A 17,167-nucleotide genomic window follows, 5' to 3' on the forward strand; every position below is an offset into this window, starting at 1 on the left:
AATCAAAGTTGAGGTAGGAGGAGTGCAAAAGTGGCATAAACCCATGGTTTCCTTCCTTTAAAGTGTGTTTCATTGACAAAGTATACAATACAACCTTGTTATTTGAGAATAGCATCCACATATTATCATAGAATAATTTAGGTTGGAAGGGATCCTTGGAGAATATCTTGCCCAACATACTGCCCAAATGAGGCCAAACTGAGAGTCACATCAGATCACATAGAGCCCTATCCAGTTTTCTATTGAGTATCTCCAAGCTCAGAGAACCTACATCTCTAGACATCCTGTTTTGGTGTTTCATTAAGTTCATCATAAACAATTTTTACTCTGAGAAGAGTCTGGCTTCTCTACAGTCTCCCATCCAGTGACTGTAAGCAGCAATAAGGTCCTTCCTGAGCTCTCACGGTCTGAGCAAGCTCAGCTTTCACAGCTTCTCCTCATATATCAACTGTTCTAGACTGACCACTCTGGTGGCCCTGCACTGCACTCCTTCCATGTCTTTCCGGCACACTGGAAAGCCCAAAAGTAGGCACAAAACTCCAGAGTTGGTCTCACAGATGGTTAGAGGGGAACGATCACTTCCCTCAAAGTACTGACTAGGGTCTTATTAAATGCAGCCCAGCATCTAGTCAGGCTTTTTTAGCTGCCTGGGCACACACAGAACTCACAAAAAAATTAAGCAGATTTTACACTTGCAGCACAGCAGGATATCCCCATGCTCCACATTGTGGACAGCACATAACTTTAAAGTCTTTTCATAGGCCTAGTGTGTTTGTAGAGGGCCCAATGCACCAGATCTGAGTTTCACATACTTGTGGAATGCAAACGCACAAAATAAAAGGCTGATTTGGATGAAAGAGTAGGCCAGGTAAAGGTCCCAGTGTTGATGGAATAGGTCATTTATACTTATAAGATAGGTCAGACTTAGAAATACAGAAAAATATATTTGCTATTGAAAAATGCAGCCCTAATAAAAAATGCATACTTATAACACTCAACATATAAACATATAACAAAAATGAAAAGGAGTTCCTACACTCTTGTCCTTTCCCTGCTGAACTCAACAAGATGCCAGTTGGACTAATCATGATGTTTTATCTTTTCCTGGAAGCTGATCTGGCATAAATTTGAAAAAAAGAAATCAAATTATTTCACAATAGGCCAATAAAAGCAATCAGAGCAAAGTTATCTTTAGGTACAACTGTAGTATTAAGTTTTTTTTTATTTGGTTGATGATTTACAGCCTGACTGAAACCCAATTGAAAAACAATAAAAGTATCTTTTTTACTTCAATGAGTTTAGAATCAGATCTTTAGAGGTAATTTTTTTATGCACATCCTAGTAATTAACATTATAGACAAAAAAGGTAATCACTGTTAATTACTCTCCCAAAGACAGTGTTTAGACAGCTTTTTTGTTGTTGCAGAAAACAAATACACACTCTACCACACTCTAATGAGCTGGCTAAGCTACTTTAAAATATCAGCTACCTTTTTGTGCAACAAAGTATTAAATATGAGTCTCCTGACACATATTCTATATCCCTTGAGGTCCAACTTCCAGATTATTAGCAGAGGTTTTTTTCTTTTTTTCCCTCCTCTTTCTCTCTAAACATTCAGAATTGCAGACCCTCTAGAGCATCCTGCTGCATTTTTCTACCCTGTAAGAATAGGCTTAAAGGCTGACAGATACTTTTTCATTTTCCTCTCTTTTATAAAAAAAGCTAAAATCTTTCAGCATACCAACCTTGTAGTTCTAACATTTCCTAATATATTTAGAAATGTATTCATTTATTAGCTTTATATTTTCTTCAAAAACTGAAACCAGCCTTCCAGTACTTCTTATAAATTAGAATTAATTTTAAAAGTCTAACAGCATGACACAGTATAAAATAACAATTCTGCTATAATAGACATCCCATGTTAAATAATAACACTCTGAAATATATATAAAATAATAATAGCAGTCTCCTGAACAAATGTATCCTATGGTGAAATTCGTAGTGGTAAAGGACATTTTGCACACCATTTAAGCCATAAAGTCACGTGTAGGGTTCTGCTATCAGAGGAGGTGCGTTAAAATGCTGATGAACCCTCCAATATGCTGCAGAATCAGTCTCAGCTCCAGCCCTGCTTTGGAAGATAGTTAATCCTGGTCCAACAATACCCCAGAGAATGTCTGTAGAGAACAGACACTTTGAAAACAAGCCTCAAGGTAGTATGACAGCACAGAGGGATGGGTGGGGCAAATACACTCCTGAAGACAGATTTTCAAAGTGCGAATATCAGGACCCAACTTACTGGCAACTTACCTGGATTCTGGACTAATGAACTCCCTTTAAGCACATCAGAATATTAAACTGGAAACCACTCTGTTCCAAGTGTAAAAATTTCTATGATGTTCTTTAACAGTCCATTATCTGAAGATGTTATACATGGACCTTTTCACATTTATGTCACTAACATGAAACTTCTTCACACATCTATAGAACCTGAAGTGAACTACCCAAAAGGTTGAGGACTTCACCTTATCTATATCTTACACTTCTGATCTAAACTATACAGAGAGACACAAATGTGTGTGGCTGTAATTATAAGGTTTTATTCAAGATGGGCATATTTAAAGTACAATGACTCATGCTCTGTAATACAGATTCACCCATTTTAATTTGGTAATTACAGCAGCTTGTGAAAGAACAGGATATAAATTTGGAAAACTATATTTTTATTTCCACAAAAATTTATGGAAAACAGTTTGGACAGAAAACTTCCCATTCTTCTGAGCTATTAGAATATCAATTGTAAGGTTGCAGATGAAAATGGATGTAGAATTACAGTTGTATAATATAATGCATGGTATGTAACCATGGCAAAGGACAGGTAAAAAAAAAACTCAAACAAGGGGACTGTCAATTAAGGCCATTTTTTCAAATGAAGCTAGTTAACTGCAGAGTTTATAACACCATATTTTCCCTAACCAGTTATTTTGGTATCATCAGCTGCACAAGATCCTCAGCTATTGAAAAATCAATTCAGTAATTAATAGTGAAAACAATCTCTTCATTCAAATTTTGTTTACCTCTCTAATTGACAGAACTTCAAACCTACTTTTTGAACAGCGAAAAATTAATTGAGTAGAAATAAATTATCTGAATATTTTTGGATAACTGTTTGAGGATGACAGAAACCATTACCTCAAAGTATCTTTTCCTCTTTGCTTAAAAGTCTCAGTAACTAGCTTGGCTTAGGTCTCATTTCACATAAATGCCTTTTTCCGATTAATCCCCTCCACTACACCTAACAGAGAAGACCCAACCTATACACTTAGAACCAATGAGCAAAAGTAGGCACTGAAAGCTGTTTGTACTCATGTTCGTTAGTAATATTAGGCCCGTCAGTCTGACCTCAGTGCTGGGGAAAGTCATGGAACAGGTAAACTTGAGTGCTATCATGAAGCACATGCAAGAGAACTGGGTGATTGGGCCCCAGTCAACATGGATTTACAAAAGGCAGATCTTGCCAAACTAACCTGATCATCTTCTATGACAAAGTGACTCGACTACTGGATGGGGGAAAGGCTGTGGATGTAATCTTCTTGGACTTCAGTAAAGCCTTTGACACAGTTTCTCACAGTATTCTGCTTCAGAAACTGTCAGCCCTCTGGCCTGGACAGGCGCACACTCTCCTGGGTGGAAAACTGGTTGGATGGCCGGGCCCAGAGAGTGGTGGTAAATGGAGTTAACTCCAGCTGGAGGCCGGTCACAAGTGGGGTTCCTCAAGGCTCGGTACTGCGACCAGCCCTGTTCAATGTCTTTATCAATGACCTGGATGAAGGCATTGAGTGCACCCTTAGCAAGTTTGCAGATGACACTAAGCTGGGTGGAAGCGTGGATCTGCTGGAGGGTAGGAAGGCTCTGCAAAGGGATCTGAACAGGCTGGACTGCTGGGCCGAGACCAATGGGATGAGGTTTAACAAGGCCAAATGCCGGGTCCTGCATTTGGGGCACAACAACCCTATGCAGTGCTACAGATTGGGGGAAGAGTGGCTGGAGAGCTGCATGGAGGAGAAGGACCTGGGGGTGCTGGTTGACAGCCGACTGAACATGAGCCAGCAGTGTGCCCAGGTGGCCAAGAAGGCCAGTGGCATCTTGGCTTGTATCAGAAACGGTGTGACCAGCAGGTCCAGGGAGGTTATTCTCCCTCTGTACTTGGCACTGGTGAGACTACACCTTGAGTGCTGTGTTCAGTTCTGAGCCCTTCACCACAAGAAGGACGTTGAGGCTCTGGAGCGTGTCCAGAGAAGAGCAATGAAGCTGGTGAGGGGGCTGGAGAACAAGTCTTATGAGGAGTGGCTGAGAGAGCTGGGGTTGTTTAGCCTGGAGAAGAGGAGGCTGAGGGGAGACCTCATTGCTCTCTACAACTACCTGAAAGGAGGTTGTGGAGAAGAGGGAGCTGGCCTCTTCTCCCAAGTGACACAGGACAGGACAAGGGGGAATGGCCTGAAGCTCCGCCAGGGGAGGTTCAGGCTGGCTATCAGAAAAAAATTCTTCACAGAAAGAGTCATCGGGCACTGGCAGAGGCTGCCCAGGGAGGTGGTCGAGTCACCTTCCCTGGAGGTGTTTAAGGAACGGGTGGATGAAGTGCTTAGGGACATGGTTTAAGGGAGTGTTAGGAATAGTTGGACTCAATGATCCAGTGGGTCCTTTCCAACCTGGTGATTCTATGATTCTATCATTCTATGATTACTTATTATTATTATGCTTTTTACTAAGTAAAACCTATTTTCATCCAGTACAACTGAAAGCTGGGTTTTTTTCAGTAACATACATTACAATAAGTTTGGATGGACAGCCTGCCTTAGCAAAATCCATGGACAGAATTAAAAATGTAATGAGGTCATAGTATTTGATTTCCTTGAATGGTATTGTTAATTATCTTCAAGTTTTGCACAGCTTCCATGGTTCACTGCTTAGAGTAGAAACCCATTCCTGCTGCAAACCTTCCTCAAAATACGATGCCTAAGCAGAATTTCTGAGTAAAGACTTTTTGGCATCTTAAGTAAGAAGAGGTTCTAGCATTTCCATAATGTAGTAAAATGTAGTTTATCATCTTGTTCCTCTGTTCACGGTTTTCTCTTTTATGAAGAATCCCCAACTGACCTTCAGATATAGAACATCTTGATTATTTTCAAGTAAGGACAGTGAAATGAAGGAACAGTGCAGACTGTATTCTGTCATTTTGTCAAAAAGGTTATATAAAGAAACAACATATGAGTCTCCAGTCACCTGCCTTACATTTATTTCCTTGCAGATCAAATCCTGCAAAACATCAGTCTTCAAGCAGATAAGTAAAATACAATAATTTTCCTCTAATGAGGAGAATTTCAGTTGTATTGTTTCTTCCATTAAAGGGAACTGCTACCAAACCAAGCTTTTTTTAGAATAGTTGTCTTTTTTGTATTGTTTTGTTCAATAGCTAATCTTCCTACATGCTATTCACACAAGAGCATCAATTCACTGTGATAACTTCCAAGAAAAGCATGATTCAGGGCTAATGTCTTAAACTTTTATGGAGGAAAAATCTGGCAGAGTTAGTGGCTGTGATCTTGAGACAATCAAACTGAAATGAACTTAACCAAAACTTTTCAGGGAGTCATCTTCAACAACATTACATGCCACTATGAGAGAAAGGACAACATAAGGTCACTTATTTTTATGCAGGTGATTTGGAAAATGTTACGTACATTACTATGATACAGCATGTCTTTGTTTTTAAAATATTTGTTTGGACATTTCAATTTCTTTTTAAGAAACATGGCTCTCTGTTTTCAAAGAAGTATGAAGTAGAAACAAAACTCCAAAACAGTAAGAACTTGGTAGCAGGACAACAGGACAAGCAGTTCGAAGTGGTCTATATTCTGGGTAAGCAACTAGAGATAATAAATTATAATAAAACATCTTTCATGGAGCATGTATGCTTATAATGATGAAATTTTATAATGGAAGCAGCCAGTTGTGTTAAGATGGTACTTTACATCTAAAGTTGAAAAACTGTTTAAAAAAAATAAAGTCAATATACTAAGATGGAACTCCTATTAGAGCTTACTGAGATTCCTGCAGAGGTACAACTAACTCTCGAAACAGAGCACAACGCAATACTGTGACCCTCAACAACTTTAAATCACAATTACAGGAGAGGTATGACTATGATCTCTTTACAGAGTATATAGATCTGGAAAGGTAAGCAGGACTTCCCAACTTAGATCATATCTGGACTGACTTTTCAGGACATCCAAGTACTCTCACACCCGTTTTCCTCAGCTCACATACTGCTGTAGATGATCTATACATTAGAAAGCAGGGTGGGGGTTTTTTTGAAACTTAAAATTATTTGTCAGTTTTGAAAATTCTGTCTCCTAATCTTACCTAATAACCCAGTGACAGACTTAGGATCACAATCAAAATTTCATTACATTCATTTTAAGTGATGTTAATATGATCATTAGAGAAGAGGGAGCCAGTTAACAGAACTGCAGACTATATTTAGACATTGATTCTTCTATTTCATCAGAGAATATATTAAATGTCACATTATGTTGCACAGCCAATTAGAGAGGTAAGCAAAACAAAAAAGAGTTTTCCTGCTAGTTTTTTTATGAGCACAGCATGGGATAAAAAAAAAGAGACAAGGCTACCCTGCAGTAGTCCTTGCTTAACCAGCTAATATATTTCAGCCCAAAATTAAGATGAAATGTAGATATAAACCAGTTAATTTTGGACCAGAGATAACATTAATAGAAATTCTCAAGAGTTTATATTTTGATCTCATATGTACAGAAGGAAGCAAGCTATGGATTTTGCTTGCCAGAATAATATGCTAAAATGAGGCATAACTACAAAAAACTTATAATTCTGAACCAAGTATTTAACAACATAAAATTTTAAAAACAAAACAATTCTGAAAAAGATAAAAAGATAGCATGCAAAGAAGTCTCCTTTGTCCCTCAACCTTTTCATAATAAAAGTTATTTTAATCTAGTGTCCCGTGTAGGTGACATTGCAACTATTACTTATTACTAAAAGATGCCCATGCTGTTTTAACGATATTTTAATTAATAAAATGCTATATAGTTCTGCACAGTAAATATTATGATCACTAATCAAGAATATATTTTACTAATATAGAAGATGAGGTAATTTAAAGTTTCAAAAATAGGAAGTCTAAACCACTGTAAAAAGGAAAATAAAACAAAAGAAGCAGAATGAATCCTATGAGACACCTGCATATTTTAATATACATGTTCTTGTAAAAGTGTTTAGCACAGATACTATGCAAAATGCGTCCATTGTTTCTCTGTCTTTTTTACTTTAAGTAAAAAGAAAGAATGTCAAAATCTTCCTTAAAACAAATCAGACTTTTTAGTAGCAGTAGGAGAAGGAAGAAGAGAATCTTATAACACAGAGTCCTAAACTCAGTTTAGAACTGAACTGAATGGAAATTTAACACTGAAAAGTTTTGCACAGGCAAGCCAAATCTTTTATATTGAGCAATGTTAAATCTAGAAGGCAGGTAATTACTTTCAAGCTGCATAATACCAAATTACTTTTATTGCTACTGAGTAGCTGAAGTTACAGTTTAGCCTTTTTTTCCCCCTCTTGCACATATATTTCCATATTTTTCTGTTTTTTATCAAAGATAAGTAATACTGATGCAGTTTTGCTGACAAAACATTTGCATTAATGAGCTGTTCTTCTCTTTAAGACAACTGAGGAGCTTTTCATACCCCAACAGCAGCAGGATAGGAGCCTTTCAAAGTTATTACAGAAGCAATATAAGAAAAGGTATGAAATAGGATATCTTTCCTTGTGGCAACCTGGAGCTTACTAGACAATTCTTTCTTTATCATGAGGTTTATATTTCAGCCATTGGCTTGCATACTCTTACAGCACAATCAGATGAAGCAATAGAAAGAAATCTGCTGTCTTCCTCAATTAATTATCTTAACATTTAATCCAATAATTGTGTTTATGGGATAAAGTAGCTCAAGTAACAACTGCATGTATTGCAGTCTGTTATCTCTCCTGTGTTCCTCGTTGAAAAGATTTAATACAGAAAAAAGATCATGAGGATTTCAACTTGAAAAATCAGTGTTTCTCATACCTTTTGTTTGATGATCATGTCGTTGATATCATCAAGATCACCTACTATCACTCTCTGAGATTTGATCTCTCGATCCAGTCGAGAAAGCCAGTCAGTGAGTTCTGCCCATGCCTTATTGAAGTCAGCCAAGGCTGGAACCTCCAAAAGCACAGAAGATGGCATTTCTGGTTTGAAGGTGGTTGTTTCCTTGGTTACCCTGGTTTGTGTATCCACAGCAACAGTTTCACCAGAAGTTACTGAAAGAAAAAAATGCTAAAATTACTGAATAAATGAACTATGATAAATGTTTATTTCAGCAACAGAATTTATGCAGTAGAAAGATTAAAGAAATACGAAAATTAAAATTAACAGAATATATGAATTAATTTTCCTACAGTATTTCTGTAAATAGTGTATGCTTAACATTTGGCATTCCCAGCACACTCGAATTTTAACCTCAAAATACCAGTGGGACATAGTAACACTAGCAAAAATCTCAGCGTAATAAGAACCCATCGCTCAAGGTCACCAAACTATTGCTATACATGAGTCATCTTCAAAAATGTAATAGCTACCAAGGCTAGAGGCAGATTGAAAAAAAAATGTGGTTGCAATATCCCATGTATCACAGCACAACCATGTGTCTAGAAACACTTTTCTTTCAGTCTCCAGTCACGCTGCACCTGTGAATTCGTCTCACCGACAACCTTCTCATTTATTGTTACCTACAGGGATTTCTCATAGGCTCTGTAACCAACATGGGAGCTTATGCAACAAGAAATTCAGCCTTGGCCGATTTTTTATTTCTCTTCCTCATAACCTGAAAATACTATAGGCTATTATTTGGATATTTGTGGATTTTTTTCCCTGTTTGGAGAAAATGGACACATTTTTTCCTTTGTGTCCTTTCTTGCTCTATTACCTGAGTTTTAAAGACTCTGTTCCACTGCTTGCATTGGGTAGTACCCAACATTGAAGCACAGCATTTTTCTCTGCAGACAAAAATTATGAGAGGTGCCACAGACAGCTACCATTGGACAGGGAGGCATGTGACATGAAATCTTTCAGAGTTTCAAGATTGATTTTTACCTCTCAGTTTTTGATATTTACAAATATATGTCTATAAAGTGTTGGCTATTTTTACCCTCCAGTTAATCAGGCAAATACAATTAACTATGCACAATATTACAACTGATGAGACTATACTGAATTGTATTTGGTTAATTTTTTCTCATTTTTTTTTTAAAAAGTCCATCCAAACAAGGAAAATATTAAAATAGGGAAAACACAGGAAAGCTTGTTGTTTCACGGAGGGGCTAAATCATTAGAAAACAGAGTCTAAATACATATTCTTTAGAGTAGCTACAGAATCTCTATTTGAATCAACTCCCCAAAATGATGCAATAGCTAAACCAAAACCAGGAGAGCTGAAATAAAGATGTGTAGAGCATGCCCCACATTTTCTAATACTGAACTGCAAAATAGGATCATTGCAAACCTAATGCAAATTTCTAAAGAACCAAGTTGTTTGTTTGCATTTTCCTCAGTCTCCTTACAGGATGGAGAAAACCTGGTTCCTGCAGTCTTCCTGTGAGGTATGTTGTCTTTAACAGGAAAAAAAAACCAAAACAAACAAAAACAGTGTCACCCCATGTACAGTAAGGGTTTTTGTCATTTGTGTTTTTTTTTGCTTTCTACTACATCTGAGGACCTGACGCTTTTCCCCATTGGCATTCATTTCAGCAAAGTCTGTCTGAACTCTGAAAATTCAAGTAGCAGGTGAGGGTTCAATAGTTTGGCCATAAACACACTCAAAACATTAAAACATCAGTAACATTAACTGACCTTGCCAAGGAATTTAGCAGCTATTTTTCACTAATGAGAAAAGTTTTGAGTTACTTCACTGGAGAATCAGTGACCCTCTTCAGTACTGCAGAAAGCAAAAAAGCTGTGCAGAAGCATCTAAATGACTGTTAACTGTAAACGTGCTATAAGATGCTGTCAGCATTAAAAATACTGTACGATTACAAACAATTTACCAAATCAACTAACACAGACATTATTTATCTGTCTTGAATAAATGGCAATATTATTATACCAAAAATGATTCCTGCAAATGATGATTTCCAATGACATACACTGCAATTAAATATATTTATCTACCCATGCATATCATTATGCATTTCTGAAGCTCAGACCTTATTCTTTTCCTTTCTGTACTTTAAATCACATACCTGCAGATGACTATGAAGTGAATTAATTATTGTACAAGGCTGTTCTAACACAGTAAGTTTTTAATTAAAACCACACAAACAGATGAGAAAATGGATATATCTTTTCATGACATGGAAAGAGGTTTGTGAAGGGTTTTGTATAGCAGCACAGTGTTTGTTACAATAAGGTATCTTGTACAGTTAAAGACTGGCAGATTTTTATATCAAAAACAAAACAGATAACTCTGAAGGATCTCTTCCCTTCTCTTTTATTTCACTGCTTACATTTTTACACACAAATGTGGATGATTAAAAATAATAATCTGCACTCATCAGGTTTTCTTTCATCTCTATCGAAATTACTCCAGATATTTTCTACCATATTCTATTCTTTTTACCCAAATTTTGCAAAGAAAGCAGAAATTAGCTCTGCTTGATGAACACTGGAATAAAATCAGTAAGGCAATGAGAAAGGAAACTACACAGTGATCATTTATGGCAAATGGAACTTGCACTAGAGTTACTTTTCATATACATACAAACAAGAATTATTTTGTTTGTAGATTCACTTACTATTTCTGTCCACTTACTAATGTACATTGAAGCTACAAAAGAATGTCAACGTTAAAAAAAATGTATCACTAGCAGCTACTTAGTTTAAATGAGTTGGCACTTAGAGCTTACAAACTTCAGTGGTTTAAAATAACTCCTAGGAAATCACTGAGAAAACAAAATGTTAGTTATTATGTTCTCCATCTCATTGCTCTTCCCGGAAAGTAAGGTCAGCTCAAGAAAGGTCAGGGAAAAATCATTAATATCCTCAGAATTATACACAGTGTATTTCTGCCAATATAATAACTGTAGTCTAATGGGAATGCCTTGGTTGTATTTTTATGAAGTTTGCAAACAGAAGGCTATTGTACCTTTCACCATTGTTCAGCAAGGGAAGAAAATGGCAGAGAAGTCCTTGAGCATGTCTGTGTCTGATCAATGTCATTTAATTGCCTTAAGGACAAAAAATGTGCAATGAACAGTATCAATGAAAACAAAATATACCATCATTTGCTATAGATTTTGGAATTTTTTATTTGGTTTTATTTTGTTTAGTTTTACATTGTTCTTTAGCGCTTTCTGTGTTTGAGGCAGTTTTACATCCTCTTCTCTTTGAGCTATAAATAAAATAAATAAATATTAATAAAAAATATATTATTTTCTTAGAAGCTTCAAGATTTGTTATCTACAGCTACTGAGGGTGGTAATAACCTCTTTCACTTTGATTGAACAGTTAAAATATTTGAGTTATCAAACTATTTATAGCAATCACCTTTAGAAAGTGGTTGCACAGTATGTTTCTCTTCTGACATTTATCTCCCCTCAGAACAAAAACACCATTTGAAACAGTACATCTGTCCCTTATTTCTCTTTCTTTCATGCTTGCACAGATATGACAGTTCATTCAAAAGAAGCATATAAATAATTGATTAAAATTAATTGAGAAATATAAATCAACATTAATTACACAATATGTAGCAAGAGATCTCATTGTGAAACAATTTATCCATAACTGCACCGACCACTTTCTGTGACTTAAGGGGATAGTTTGTTGGTGTTGATTTTGTTTTCTGTTTTTTACCCAGGACAATTAATTTATAAATGCAAAACTAGAATCAAAGTAGGTTTGTTTTTTTTCCCCCCCCAAATACCTGTGTATCAAATTCTATCTTACTGCAACACACGAGAAATACAACTAAGGGCTTAATCTTTCAATTTATTAAAAGTTATATAATTTCACTCCTGTGATATGATAAACCACAAAATGAAAAGGACGATGATAATTTAAGACTTTAAACCACATCAACCTGTAGCTTCCAAGTTAACTTCTCATTAGTGCTTTCTGCTGATTAACAAAGAAAGAAACAATATAGAACAATAATAGGAGAAAAATTAAACACAAAAATAAAATGTCTAACAAAAAGCTGAAAACAAATCTAATAATACTCTGAACTAGGTGTGATTTTCAACTTGTTGAACCTTGAAATACACCGGATGAAAGTCAAGAATGTATTGGTAATTTTTGCATCTTGAAAACATGTAATGTTACACTTTAAGAGTGCGAATAATAGGTATGTGTCATGAAATTGAAATTCAAATATCAAATGTAGACATACGAAAAACAAAATGAGGTCAACCGCTGGAAAGCACTCCCTCCCACCCCCTTTCTATTATTCTGCTTATTTCAGTGTAAAGTTTCAAGACAGGGTCAAACTGTCAACTGAACAAATCAAACTCCTTATTTAGGTACTGAACAGGAACAGAATAGACAGGAATAATGACACTCCCAAAAGCTTCAAACCCCTTTCAATACTTTCTTTTAAGCCGAAGTCCTTAAGCAAAACTGACTCAGTTCACAGGAATGTTCCTAGCCATCCTTGTGAATGTTTTAAATAGTGTTGAAGCTTTAATTATGTAAGATAACTGTATCTACCAGGTCAAAGCTTTTTGACAAAGAAGAAGTAACATAGTAACTGGGTGTAAATTTTAATTCAATTTGCATGTCTAGCCTGGGGATTTAGTTCCATGGTTAGCAGTACCAATTAAAGCATATGCCAGCCTTAAATCCTTTATAAAATGAATAATAGTAACATATACCCACTAAACTTAATTTCTATTTTAGTCAAGGAAACCCATCTGCCTCATTCTGAGGAAGAGAGAGGAAGAATATCTGTAGCCTGTGAAATATGCACAGACAACATTGCTCAATGAATTCGTTATTTTAGTGCAAGGAACATTGCCTTCTCTACTGACAGGCCAAATAAACATTCCCATTGTGAACTTGGTTGAGAACAACTAGACTCCACAAGAGCACGAAGGTGAAGATCTATACCTACTAAAGTGTATTTTTCCATTGACATTTTTCTTAGGTGGTATCATTCCAGCTGATTTTCTACAGGGTTTGAGCATCTACATTCATATTCTTAAACTCCAAGCAGGCCTGCCTGAGAGAGAGCTGAGAAGACACTTTTGAGACTGATTTATTCCTTAGACTCATTGTTAACTTTGAAACCTGAAAGCAAGGATGTTTGGTTGTCTTTTTTTTTCTGGTGATCTGAACTCAGAATTAAGTCTAGAGCATTGTATCTCTAAGCTAACATTTTCTTAACATTTTAATCAGCTTTTAAAGACAAAAAAAATGTTTCAACGTTAAAAAAGACAATAGAGTCTTTTTCTATTTAAATAAAACACCAATTTCAGATTGACCAAGGCCTGTTTGTCTTAGCCCTGAATATTTAGTAAAAACAATTCCTAGAAAAAAAATTACTTCATAAATATGTCATTGATATTTCATAGATAGTAATTTTTATAGAGTACAAATGGGTAACAGTACTTGTTGTACTTTCATGAACAGTTAGGGAACACTCACATTATATGCTATTGTCATCAATTTAAAATACAAGTTAAGTGCCTACACTTCCTCTATATGCAAGAGGCTTTTAATGATTCTAACAAGTCATTATGGAATAAATATAAATTAGGTTACTACAATTTTTAAAAAAGTAGCTGATCATTTATGAAATCAGTTAAAGTTTAGATCTAAAATAGTCTGTGTACTGAGCTGAAGAAAGGGACCAAAACTAAAGACCTAATAATTCTTACGTATTTAAAAGAAAGCGAAGGTTAAAAACTGTTAAAGGAAAAGGAAAATATTTACAAGTGAATGTGTACTACTATATTTGAAAAATAACCATAAAGTTTAAGGTTTCTAATATGTTACTATTAATAGATTAATAAATAACATGGTAACTATAAATTGGTAGTATAAAGTTAAGTGTCAGCTTTCCAAGATATATCTTTCTCTGTCATAGGAAAGATCTGGTAGAATTTTCTTGGTGTCCTCCTTTTCATATATAGAAATTTGGCTAAGCTGTTTATTGTACAATGCATTTTTCCAAATTTCTTTAAAGAGAAGGATGTTTAGATACTTCTTTCACTCAATGTAAAGAATAGCTCTTACTTTCACTGCGTTTGCAATGGGAATAAGAATATAAGTCACTGTCTATCAGAAAAATAGGTAGAATCTACCAAATACTAAGAATTTTGGTGAGATAAACCATATAAGTATCCTTGTATACGTCATAATCTAAGTAACATTAAGGTGAAGTTAACTTAGTGTTCTGTAGCAAAAAGTTAAAATTATGACTTGTTGCTGTGAGTTTCTGCAAATGCTTTCTCTGTATGTGTAAGGTTTGCAACAGTGTTTCCCATTAGATTTTCATAGAGAAGCTGAAGAAGTATGGTCTGGATTAGCAGATAGTTAGTGCACTGAAAACCAGCTGTACCACTGGGCCCACAGGGTGGTGATTAGTGGTATGAAATCTAGTTGGACGCCAGTAACTAATGGCGTTCCCTAAGGGGCACTATTGTGTTCTATCTTATTTAATATCTTCCCTAAGGATCTGAATGATGGGACAGAGTGTAGACACCTCAAGTTTGCAAATGACGTATAGCTGGGAGGAGTGGTTGACACATTAAGAGAGGTCCATGACCAGGAAAAGAGGCAATACACACAAACTGAAACATCAGGAAACACTTTTTGATTGTAAAGGTGAGTGAGCCCTGGCACAGAATGCCCAAAGTGGTTGTGGAGTGTCCATCCCTGGAGATACGCAAAAGCTGCCTGGGCATGACCCTGGGCTGCACCCTGTAAGTCACATTGCCTGAGAAAGGTTATTGGGCCAGATAAGCTCCAGAGGTTCCTACTAACCTCAACCATTCCGCAGTCCTGTAAAGCTATATTACCAGTTCCAAACACTCTAAAAGCCAAATTGGAAATAAATGAAGACACAGAATGTTCTGGGAACAAAGCAGCTATACTGAAAATAATACATGGAAATAATCCTGGCACACTGATGTAAACCTTTGACTGCTCCATAAGTGGTGAGAAAAGCTTTAAATCTGCAGTAATTGAAGATTGCAAAGTGTATCTGTAAACTGAGGTAGCATTAATAAGTCTTGTTCTGCTTGGACCTACTGTTCTCTTCAAACCTTTCTGAATGATAAAATGCTCCAAACTTCAGTCTCTTTTTTGTAATATAGCATGGTATTCCCTATTTCCTTAGGCAAAGTTCAACATGATTGATAGGCCCACTAAACTTTGAAAAGCAAAAGGATTGGGTATGAATGGATCACTCTTAGTGAGTGTAACAATTAAGTAGATGCCAAAACTAAAAAAAAAGTATCTCAAAAACCTTTCATATACTACCTGCACGGTGGTTCTAGATTCAATTTGTAGCAATATCACTGATTAAAATACCAAGGCTAATTTACATATCAACACATACTTAGAAAGCTAGATGAAAAAAATCTGAAATTATATAATGTCACTATTGGATAGAATCATAGAATCATAGAATAGTTTGGGTTGGAAGGGGCCTTAAAGATCGTCTAGTTCTGCCCATCATCATGGGCAGGGACATCCCACTAAATCAGGCTGCCCAAGGCCCCATTCAACCTGGCCCTGAACAACCCCAGGGATAGGGCATCCACAACTTCACTGGGCAACCTTTTCCGGTGCCTCACCACTCTCGTAGTGAAGAAATGTCTTCCTAAATCTGCCCCTCTCCCGTTTGTATCCATTCCCCCGGTCCTATCCCCACAAGCCTTTATGAATAGCCTCTCTCCAGCTTTCCTGTAGACCCCCTCCAGGTACTGGAAGGTCGCTATAAGATATCCTCGGAGCCTTCTCTTCTCCAGGCTGAACAAGCCCAACTCTCTCAGCCGGTCCTCATAGGGAAGGTGCTCCAGCCCTCCGATCATCTTTGTAGCCCCCCTCTGGACCTGTTCCAACAGCTCTATATCATTCTTATGTTGAGGATTCCAGAACTGGACACAGTATCCCAGATGAGGTCTCACAAGAGAGGAACAGAGGGACAGAATCACCTCCCTTGATCTGCTGGCCACGCTTCTTTTGATGCAGCCCAGGAGCCGGTTGGCCTTCTGGGCTGCGAGCGCACACTGCCAGCTCATTCGAGCTTCTCATGACGGGCACCCCCAAGTCCTTCTCTGCAGGGTGGCTCTCAATCACGTCATCCCTGATCGTGTACTGAAAATGGGGATTGCCCCAACCCAAGTGCAGGACCTTACACTTGGCCTTGTTGAACTTCATGAGGTTCTCAATACTCATGACTATATTGAAATAATGCTTAAAAATAGCAGGGGGGGGGGGGGGACAAACCACAAACCAAACCCAAAACCCAGTACATTCAATTTAATGGAATTCAGATTTAAAACCTCCCCTCTTCTATAAATGAATTTTCTTGTTTATGGAAATGATACATATAACATTATCATGTTGCTTTTTCCTCTTCAGTAGTATAAATGTTAGCTGAAGAAATATCTTCAATATTGCCATCAATTTTTCTGCTACAGCAAAAATAATATTTTTTTTGTACTGTTGGTGGTTTTGTTACAAATGTGAAGTTGATTCACATGCTGAGATACTGGAACAATGTAATCTGAAAGCATGTTAAGGCTAAAGGCTCTTATTTATTGTAACAAAAGCAAAAATATTCAGAAATGTTTATGTTTGTGTGTCATTATCTCCCCAATATTTTCTTATTTCTTTGTTGAGATATGAAGTGTCAGGAAACACACAGCTGAGAGAAGCAATTTCTTCCTAGCTTGCCTGTACCCTGTATTGTCATTCCTGATTTGAGTTTTCCGCAGCCTCTCATGACATGTTTTAAAAAGCAAAGAAGAAAAACTCCTTGAAGTAGGAAATTCAGACTGTCTTAATTAAAATGAAAGGTAATTTTTAAA

At 36.6% G+C, this 17,167-nt stretch overlaps 1 protein-coding gene across 10 annotated transcripts in view; it reads right to left on the bottom strand.

The window, feature by feature from the left end:
* The window catches only part of DMD (dystrophin), a 1,193,355-nt gene that overhangs the window by 311,410 nt on the left and 864,778 nt on the right, over window positions 1-17,167 (bottom strand). For all 10 annotated transcript variants that reach the window (XM_054050408.1, XM_054050369.1, XM_054050393.1 and 7 more), the window contains one exon: window positions 8,160-8,395. In XM_054050408.1, coding sequence (XP_053906383.1) covers window positions 8,160-8,395 — 236 coding nt within the window. The remainder of the gene's footprint in view (window positions 1-8,159; window positions 8,396-17,167) is intronic.

The sequence above is a fragment of the Cuculus canorus genome, chromosome 1 (assembly GCF_017976375.1).
Source record: "Cuculus canorus isolate bCucCan1 chromosome 1, bCucCan1.pri, whole genome shotgun sequence".
Classification (NCBI taxonomy): Eukaryota; Metazoa; Chordata; class Aves; order Cuculiformes; family Cuculidae; genus Cuculus; species Cuculus canorus.